The 10,517-nt window shown below is 48.1% G+C and overlaps 1 protein-coding gene across 1 annotated transcript in view; it reads right to left on the reverse strand.

Annotated features, from left to right (window-relative positions):
- The window catches only part of SH3PXD2B (SH3 and PX domains 2B), a 171,296-nt gene extending 162,732 nt beyond the window's left edge, over nucleotides 1–8,564 (reverse strand). Inside the window, exon 1 of the mRNA XM_040406366.1 lies at nucleotides 8,338–8,564. Within this exon, the coding sequence (XP_040262300.1) occupies nucleotides 8,338–8,409 (72 nt within the window). The 5' untranslated portion in view covers nucleotides 8,410–8,564. The remainder of the gene's footprint in view (nucleotides 1–8,337) is intronic.
- Nucleotides 8,565–10,517: the final 1,953 nt, after the last annotated feature.

Below are 10,517 nucleotides of genomic sequence, written 5' to 3' on the forward strand. Positions count from 1 at the left end.
AAAAAAAAAAAAGTTATGGGTCACATAACTAAGCTGGCCATTCACATTAATGTTGCCAAACCCGCCAATTTTGCCAGGACCAACCAACCTATTAACGTGTATGGGTGTGTCAGGACTTTCCCCATGAGGACAGATGTCGGGAGAAAGAAGGATCAAGGCTGTTGGATTTCAGCACTCACAATGTTGTTGTTTAATCCTCAGGACAGATAAGGGTACTTTCACACTAGCGTTCTTCTTTTCCGGTATTGAGTTCCATCACAGGGGCTCAATACCGGGGGAAAAATTATTTCGTTTTTACGCTAATGCATTCTGAATGGAGAGCAATCCGTACAGGATGCATCAGGATGTCTTCAGTTCAGTCACTCTTACGGTATTTTATCCGTCCAAAATTTCGGAACACTTGCCAGAATGCCGGATCCGGCATTATATTCCATTGAAATGCATACATGCCGGATCCGACACCAAGTGTTCTGGAAAAACTGAACCGGTTTTCCGGTCTGCGCATGCGCAGACCTTTAAATATGTGGAAAAAAAAAAATACCGGATTCGTTTTTCCAGATGACACCAGAGAGACGGATCTGGTATTGCAATGCATTTGTGAGACGGATCCGTTTACAAATGCTATCCGTTTGCATATGGATTTCCGGATCCGGCGGGCAGTTCCGGCGACGGAACTGCCTGCCGGAATCCAACAACGCAAGCGTGAAAGTACCCTAACTTGCTGCCGGAGGCTTACTCCCCTCTCCCCACACTGGTCAGAAGGAATAAGAAGAGTTTGGTCAGTTGTAGCTGAAGTTACACATTAGGACAGGGATCAGCAACCTCCGGCACTCCAGATGTTCTGAAACTACAACTCCCCGAATGCACCATTCACTGGGAGTTGCGAGAACATCCGAGCATGTTTGCATGCTGGGAGTTGTAGTTTCATAGCAGCTGGAGTGTCGAAGGTTGCTGATCCCTGCATAACATAACAGTGCCATCCACAGATCCCCCTCCCCATAACAGTGCCATCCACAGATCCCCCTCCCCAAAACAGTGCCATCCACAGATCCCCCTCCCCATAACAGTGCCATCCAAAGATCCCCACCATAACAGTGCCATCCACAGATCCCCCTCCCCATAACAGTGCCATCCACAAATCCCCCTCCCCAAAACAGTGCCATCCACAGACCCCCCCATAACAGTGCCATCCACAGATCTCCCCCATAACAGTGCCATCCACAGATCCTCCCCATAACAGTGCCATCCACAGATCCCCCCATAACAGTGCCATCCACAGATCCCCCTCCCCAAAACAGTGCCATCCACAGACCCCCCCATAACAGTGCCATCCACAGATCTCCCCCATAACAGTGCCATCCACAGATCCTCCCCATAACAGTGCCATCCACAGATCCCCCCATAACAGTGTCATCCACAGATACCCATAACAGCGCCATCCACAGATCCCCCATAACAGTGGCATCCACAATTTGTTTTAATATGGCCTTTGAACATAATTTTTCAAGTAAAATCATATAAACCCCTTTTTTTGTCATTTTGGTGTTTTTTCCCGATTAATCGATGAAATTATCGACAACTAATCGATTACTCAAATAATCGTTAGCTGCAGCCCTAATGGGGACAACTGTCTGCAGTAGCGATCGCTCATCCCCATCCAATGAAGGCGATTGCTGCATGTGCATACAGCTTTCACATCCACTGACAACCAGGCAATTATAGGGAACAACGTCTCGTTCTCAAAATTTCCCTGCTCAGTCGGTCCATGTAAAGGGGCCTTGTAAACGGCCCCACTGATCTGACATTGATGACTTATGCTGAGGACAGGTCATAAGTATAGGAAACCGGAAAACCCTTTAATTATATCAATGCAAAAGACACTGTTCTCCAGTGCAATGTTCACCTAGATAAAACCCACATAAAAAGCAGAGTAACTCTGTATTCACACCAGTTTGTTTCTGTACTGTACCTGTAATATGTGTTATAACATATTTAGCTTCTTTTCTCAGATCTGCCCACATTCCCTGCTTGTTTGAAGGAGTTGTCTGAGATTTTGATATTGATGGCCTATGCTCAAGATAGGTCATCAGTGTCTGATCGCTGAGGGTTGAACTACCGGCATCTCCATCGATCAAGAGGCGGCGGTGCTCCAGTGAGTGCTGCAGCCTGTTCACAGCTATCCAAGCACAGTGCCGTCCATTGTACAGTGGCTGTGCTTGGAATTGCAACCCAGGACTATTTACTTGAGGCCGAATGGCACACGGCCATGTTCCGCACTATACACTATACGAGTGTATTACTGTAGTGCAGCGGCGGCATGAAGCGCACAGCGTCATAGCAACCAATGACGCCGTGCGCTCCTGCTCTCAACAGGAATCCAGACCGGCATACCACGGACCGCTCTCGGCCGCGGAACACGGCAGTGTGCATTCGGCCTGAGTGGGACTGAGCTGCATCTCGGCCACGTGACCAATGAACTTGACGTCACTAGGAAGGGGCCACAGCACTACCCAGAGCACTGAGACCTCTTCAAGCAGCTGTTTGGTGGAGGTGCCAGGAGACGGATCCTGAGAATAAGCCATCAGAATCAAAATCTCAGACAAGCCCTTTAATGTCTGCTCTGACCATGCTCAGGTGGTCCACGGTTGTAGAATCTGACACAGAGCACTACTAGACAGGGTACTGTGCAACCAACATGGCAGCTTTGGGTGATCTTTGTGTAGTATAACTTTGTGTAGATTGTATCTACAGTGGAGGAAATAATTATTTGACCCCTCACTGATTTTGTAAGTTTGTCCAATGACAAAGAAATGAAAAGTCTCAAAATAGTATCATTTCAATGGTAGGTTTATTGTAACAGTGGCAGATAGCACATCAAAAGGAAAATCGAAAAAATAACTTTAAATAAAAGATAGCAACTGATTTGCATTTCATTGAGTGAAATAAGTATTTGAACCCTCTAACAAAAAAAGACTTAATACTTGGTGGAAAAACCCTTGTTTGCAAGCACAGAGGTCAAACGTTTCTTGTAATTGATGACCAAGTTTGCGCACATTTTAGGAGGAATGTTGGTCCACTCCTCTTTTCAGATCATCTCTAAATCCCTAAGGTTTCGAGGCTGTCTCTGTGCAACTCTGAGCTTGAGCTCCCTCCATAGGTTTTCGATTGGATTAAGGTCCGGAGACTGACTAGGCCACTCCATGACCTTAATGTGCTTCTTCTTGAGCCACTCCTTTGTTGCCTTTGCTGTATTTTTTGGGTCATTGTCGTGCTGGAACACCCATCCACGACCCATTTTCAGTTTCCTGGCAGAGGGAAGGAGGTTGTCGCTCAGGATTTCACGATACATGGCTCCGTCCATTTTCCCGTTTATGCGAATAAGTTGTCCTGTGCCCTTAGCAGAAAAACACCCCCAAAGCAAAATGTTTCCACCCCCATGCTTGACGGTGGGGACGGTGTTTTGGGGGTCATAGGCAGCATTTTTCTTCCTCCAAACACAGCGAGTTGAGTTAATGCCAAAGAGCTCTATTTTGGTCTCATCAGACCACAGCACCTTCTCCCAGTCACTCTCTGAATCATTCAGGTGTTCATTGGCAAACTTCAGACGGGCCTGCACATGTGCCTTCCTGAGCAGGGGGACCTTGCGAGCCCTGCAGGATTTTAATCCATTGCGGTGTAATGTGTTTCCAATGGTTTTCTTGGTGACTGTGGTCCCTGCTAATTTGAGGTCATTAACTAACTCCTCCCGTGTAGTTCTAGGATGCTTTTTCACCTTTCTCAGAACCATTGACACCCCACGAGGTGAGATCTTGCGTGGAGCCCCAGAGCGAGGTCGATTGATGGTCATTTTGTGCTCCTTCCATTTTCGAACAATCGCACCAACAGTTGTCACCTTCTCTCCCAGCTTCTTGCTAATGGTTTTGTAGCCCATTCCAGCCTTGTGACGGTCTACAATTTTGTCTCTGACATCCTTGGACAGCTCTTTGGTCTTTCCCATGTTGGAGAGTTTGGAGTCTGCTTGATTGATTGATTCTGTGGACAGGTGTCTTTTATACAGGTGACTAGTTAAGACAGGTGTCCTTAATGAGGGTGACTAATTGAGTAGAAGTGTCTAACCACTCTGTGGGAGCCAGAACTCTTAATGGTTGGTAGGGGTTCAAATACTTATTTCACTCAATGAAATGCAAATCAGTTGCTATCTTTTATTTAAAGTTATTTTTTCGATTTTCCTTTTGATGTGCTATCTGCCACTGTTACAATAAACCTACCATTGAAATGATACTGTTCTGAGACTTTTCATTTCTTTGTCATTGGACAAACTTACAAAATCAGTGAGGGGTCAAATAATTATTTCCTCCACTGTATGTATTAACTAAGACCTAGGCTTAAACATGGGTAATGATAAATGAGGATAAGTGAGTGCCAGGAGGAGAAGAACCGTTCCCTTCAGGAACATCTGCAATATACATAAAAAGCCTCAAAGTGATCAGCGGACACCACACATGGAGAGCATTAAAGATACAGATGGGCAGTGATCTCTTTCATCTTTGACATGTTAGGAAGGCCTTTCTACTGTAGCACTTCAATAGCAAGCCTTAAAGGGGTATTCTCATCACATACAATGGGGCATATCGCTAGGAGATGGCCCCATTGTCTGATAGGAGCGTGTCCCACCTCTGGAACCCGCACCTGCAACGAGGGGCGGGGAGCGCTGTGGCTGGAGGACCCTGGATTTCCCGGGGTCCATCCACCACCAAGTGCTGCTCCCATAGAAGTGAATGGGAGCGCACCGCGCACGCGCGGCCCCTGCTCCCGTTCATTTCTATGGGGCAGACGGAAATAGCCGAGCCAGCGCTCGGCTATTTTTGGCGGCCCCATAGAAATGAATGGAGGGCGGCTGCGCGTGCGCAGTGTGCCCTCCGTTCATTTCCCCACTCTGTTCTCATTGTAGATGCGGGTCCCAAAGGTGACTAGTGATGCGGGTCCCTAGTGATATGCCCCCATTGTCTGAGATGGCAAAACCCCTTTAATCCTGGTTCTTTGACCAGCGTGTCTGCAGGATCCTGACAAAGTGATCTATGGTGTGGCTTCCTAAAGTCAACGAGAAAGGTTCTCAATCTGAGACATGACTGCTCAGTCCTACAGTGCTATAGGAAGCTCTACTATGGGGCCTCAGGTTTACTTGTTACATCCCTGCCATGAGTTTTCTTACAAAATACAGAAATAAAAGTGATCTTTTTACTCTTCATACTGCTCTATGGTCACAATTTGTATGTTATTTTAGTAAACAAAGGCATCAATATTTTTGTAAATGTATTAATTGTGGCATTTAAAAAAAAAAAAAAACATATATCTCCTTTAGGCCTGGGCTACACTGCGACTTTTTGTAGCACGACTAACTATTGAATGCATTCTTCTGCAGCTATATAACGCGGCGGTTTAGCCCTAGCCTTCATCTAGTTCAGGAGTTGTCCAGCAGAGGGCACTGTTCACATTCCAAAGCATCTTCCAAAAGTTCAGAGGTAACTGCTATCACTACAATCAGTGACCTGAAGGCAAATTCCTGGCACCTTCTACCTGGAAATGATACCTGCCAGATAAGAACATGTATTAACAGCTCCGTCACGGCACAAGACACAACTATTCTCAGAAGAAGCACACCAGCAAGAACGGAGACCTTCACGCTGGCCTTCATGGTATCAGAGAAGAGAATTCTCACATCATGTTGCTCCTTCGATGGGTATGATGCCAATAATCCAGAAGAGAAGCCATGCAGCCTCCTTGTAAGGGTATGTTCAGACGGAGGATTCTGGGCGCAGATTTGATGCCAAAAACAAATCTTCAATGAAACCGCCCCCCCCACCTCACCCCCCCCCACCGGATTCAAAGAGAGGCCGCGCCCCGGATCATGCAGCCGGGGATTTTTGCCGCGCTTTTCAATACCGGCCCAAAAATGCACAGGTCCATTCTTGGCACTGTTACCGCTCAGACGCCTTGCAAAGTGGCAGCTCCTGCTCGCTGTTTAGCTCTATTCAGTGGAGCGAAACTTACAGCGGGTCTACGTGAAAACCCACGAAAGAAACCGCAGCAGTCTCTGCCAGGGGACACGCGACGGGCTTTGAAACGCCGACTGAACATAAAAGCCCTGTAGAAAACAAGATGATTTTCCTAAGGGCTCATGCACACGACCGTTGTTGTTTTGCGGTTTTTTTTTTTACGAATCCGTTGTTCCGTATCTGAGGTTTTTTTTCCTCTCATTTAAGTCCTCTTCCGTTCCGTTATTGCACAAAACATATCCGTATGGTTTCTGTATTTGATCCATTTTTTGCGGATCGGAAACAGTAACTTATTAATCACCAAACACATGAGCAATATGGGCTTGGCATAGCATTTCTACAGTATGGATCCTCAAAATACGGATGTGTTCCATGTGTGTTCCGTATTTTTAGAGGACCTATTGACTTGAATGGGGCCTCGGACCGTGATTTGCGGTCAATAATAGGACATGCGCAACTTTTTTGCGGAACGGCCATGCGGACAAACGGAAACTGAATGCACACGGAGTAACTTCTGTATTTTCTACAGCCCCATTAAAGTGAATAGTTCCGCATACGGTCCGCCCAAAAAACGGAACGGAAGCAGAAAGAAAATACGTTCGTGAGCATGAGCCCTAAGGGTACGGCTACTCCGCAACATTTCATGTGACGATTGCCTATGGTGTTACAATGCAACATGCCGTGACTGCAACGCGCCAGTCGCAAAAGATCCAGACATGCTGGATTGTGTCGCAGGTCGCACACCACTTTTTATCCATTGACTTTAATAGAAGACCTGCGTGCAACTCGTCAGGGACTTACGACAGGCAGACAAGTAGTACATGTGTTGTACGACTTCTGCGACACACGTCACCATGTAGCCAAACTCTACGGTCATTGTACAGGCAGATACACGGGCATGCAAGGTCTTCTTGGCTGTGCCATGCATTGTCTACAGGTAACGGGGTGCCCCATATGGAGCATTCTGTATTAGAATACTTTATATGATGGACCCATACAATACATCAAGGGCGGAACGATTACGAGAGTGCAGGTTTTAACAAAAGGTACGGATTTCTTTGAGAATTTTGATGCAGATTTCTGTGCAGATTACAGCCCCCCTGAAATGAATGGAGAAAAGTGGCCACCCATCATTACGTATGCGGCACGATGTTATCCTGCAGAGGAGCACAGGGCAGGGAGCGACACTTTTCATAGGATAACATGTAGAAAGTCTTTATGTGGCGGTTTTTTCTGGCAGATTTTTCCACCCTGTGTGAAGACGCTCTAATCTGTACAGACTACATGGTAACCGGCACACATATACTGACTCACAGTATACATGGAGCTCCTCCTTAGGGCTCAGGCACGTGGCCGTAGGCTTTTTGCGGTCCGCAAATCGCAGATCTACCAAACATGGATCCCGGCCGAGGGCAGGAAACTTTCTTTTTTTCACTTATGTAGAAAAGTCCTATCTTTGTCTGCAAAACGGACAAGAATAGGCCATGTTTTATTTAAATTTTTGTTGTAGGGCCATGGCCATGTGCATAAGCCCTTAAAATGGAGCTTCACTTTACCGGTATGTAAACCAGCAGTCAATAAGACAGAGGATCCTTGCTAAACGTCTTCCCTATTATTGATCTGCGTGACGCTGGTGGAAGGGGCGAGCGCTTCGCCACAAATCATATGGTTAGGGTCGGTCCCAGCAGAACACTAATAAACCTCCTTTGTGGAGAAGCAGCCACTTACCTAGCTCAACTACCAACCCAGTGACCCCAATGTTCCCTGGGTCTACCCATCCCGCGTCCGCCATCTCATATCCTGCAGCACAGATTTCATTGCTATATCCAGCTCGAAAAGATACGGTCAGCTCCTCTGGGAGCATCATCTGCCATGTCAGAGCCAGCGCCAGGCTGCAATTAGGAGGATTAGTCTGTTGCACATTGGCAAACACGCCCAACTGAAAAAAGTCCTTGCCAATAAGCAACCGCCGCATACTGACTGCATCATCGCCTATAGATGTATTCTGCGTACAGTATACATAGGAAACAGTCTATCACATCTCAAAACAATCACTTACAGGCAGTGGACCCCTGAAGTAAAGGACCCCCAATAGCAATCTCAGTATAAGCCAAGTGCCCTCGACCTCCATGTGGCAGCACTATCTGCTGTGCCATGCACTAGAGAAGTGCACCAGGAAATGACTGAGGTCCTGAGGACAATGACTCCCAGCCCAGGACCCTGAGGTAAGCGCCCCCCAGGCTGGCCAGTCAGCCCCGGCTCACATACAAAGGCCACTCACATAGTGCTTGTTGGGGCTGCGCCTCTTCTGCACGTTCTGCACGCTGACTTGCACGATGCTTTTCCTGGGCATGGCTGAGCCGGGCAGCGGACAGGGCAGAGGTGAGCTGGCGGTGGGCTCCTGACTCTTCACGACGAGCTGGGAGAAAGCGGTCCCGTTGCCAGGATCAGCGGCCAGCCCGTCTTTCTTCCCTCAGCGCTTCTTCCCTCCCCTCTGTGTGAGGAGGAGCGGCCCACTCATTCCAGCACAGCCCCTCCACTGCCTCAGTACGTGCTATCCCCTATTACCAGGCGGCAGTGCGTGTGGCTGATCCCAATGGCCACATACTTGTCCTCTACTGTCCACATCTTCATCCCCTCCAGTCATGACTGGCAGAGCTGGTGGTCCTTTGGCACTGATGTTTTGTGGCACAGTCTCTTAACAGTTGCAACTACAGGCTTTTCCGTGAGCACCTCCCACACAAACATGCCCATATTGGGACCCTCAAACAGTGGGTCTGCAATATATGGGCACTGGCCATGTGGGCAGGGGTGCGCCTAGCCTTTCTGCTGCCTTAGGCTACTTTCACACTAGCGTTATTCTTTTCAATTTCCGCCATAGAGTTCCGTCACAGGGGCTCAATACCGGAAAAGAACTGATCAGGTATATCCCCATGCATTCTGAATGGAGAGCAATCCGTTCACTATGCATCAGGATTTCTTCAGTTCAGTCTTTTTGACTGATCAGGCAAAAGAGAAAACCGCAGCATGCTATGGTTTTATCTCCGGCCAAAAAAAAAATTAATTAAAGGGGTTCTGCACTTTGTTTTAACTGATGATCTAACCTCTGGATAGATCATCAGCTTCTGATCGGCGGGGGTCCGACACCCGGGACCCCCGCCGATCAGCTGTTTGAGAAGGCAGCGGCGCTCCAGGAGCGCTGCGGCCTTCTCACTGTTTACCGCCGGCCCACTGACGTCACAACTAGTATCAACTAGCGTGGGTGGGGCTAAGCTCTATTTAAGTGAACGGAGCTTAGCCCCGCCCAGGCCAGTGGATACTAGTCGTGACTATAATGGGGATGGGGGCGGAGCTCCGGCGCAGCACGGCGAAAGCCGCCGGACTAAAAAGTCCTGTATGTCCGACTTTCTAGTCCGGCGGCTTTCGCCGTGCACCGCCGGAGCTCCGCCCCTGTCCCCATTATGGTCAATGGGGACGGAGCGGCGGCACGCCGAAATAGCGGAAGGACGGATCCGACATGGTGAACAGCCTGTCGGATCCGTCCTGCTGCAAGTGTGAAAGTACCCTAAGCTGATACTGTGCCAGAGTGCACCCACAGTAATAGTGCTCCTCAAAGTCAGCAATAGTAATAATTCTCTGCCAGAGCACACCTGGTAGTAATAGTGCTTCTACAGGGCCACCAACATGTTCCCATTGTGCCCCAGAAGTAATAATAGTGCCCATACTAGTAATCATGTTCCCCATAGTCCCCCAGTAGTCATAAAGCCCACCATAATGCCCCCAGTAGTAATAATTCTCATAATGTGACAGTAGAAAAATGCCCCCTTATAATTCGTGGCAGTGCAAAAAATACCCCCTTTTAATGCCCCCAGTTGAGCTAATGTCCCCATAGTGCCCCCATACTGTGTGCCAGTATAAAATACCCCCAAGTCAATGCCCCCATACTACTCCTCTCCCCCCTTTTCCCATAGTGCCCCCATAATATGCCAGTATAAAATGCTTCTATATAGTGCCCCAGTAGATGCCCTCAGTGTCCCCCATAATTTGCCAGTATAAAATACCACTTCTTTGTGCCCTCAGTAGATGCCCCCATAGTGTTCTTCCCCCCCTTCCCTATAGTGCCCCCAATACAAAATATCCCTTTTTTCTGCCCTTAGCAGATGCCCCTATAGTGCCCCCAATAATGTAACAGTAAGAAGTGCCCCTAGATGCCCCCATAACAATCCTCTCCTGCATTGTGCCATATAAAAAAATAAACACAAATACTTACCTCCATGCAGCTTTCAGGGATGTGATGCAGACCTCTTCCGGCCTGTGTCCCGTGCAGTATGCCTCAGGCGGCGCGATGATGTCAGGCCTGCAGGCTATCAGAGGAATCGGGAAGGGAGACACCTCTCCCCTGTCCCGCCACAGCATCCATTTGTATCGCCTATAGAGATGAGCGCTTCCACAATGGAAGCG

Source organism: Bufo bufo, chromosome 1 (genome assembly GCF_905171765.1).
Source record: "Bufo bufo chromosome 1, aBufBuf1.1, whole genome shotgun sequence".
Taxonomy (NCBI): Eukaryota; Metazoa; Chordata; class Amphibia; order Anura; family Bufonidae; genus Bufo; species Bufo bufo.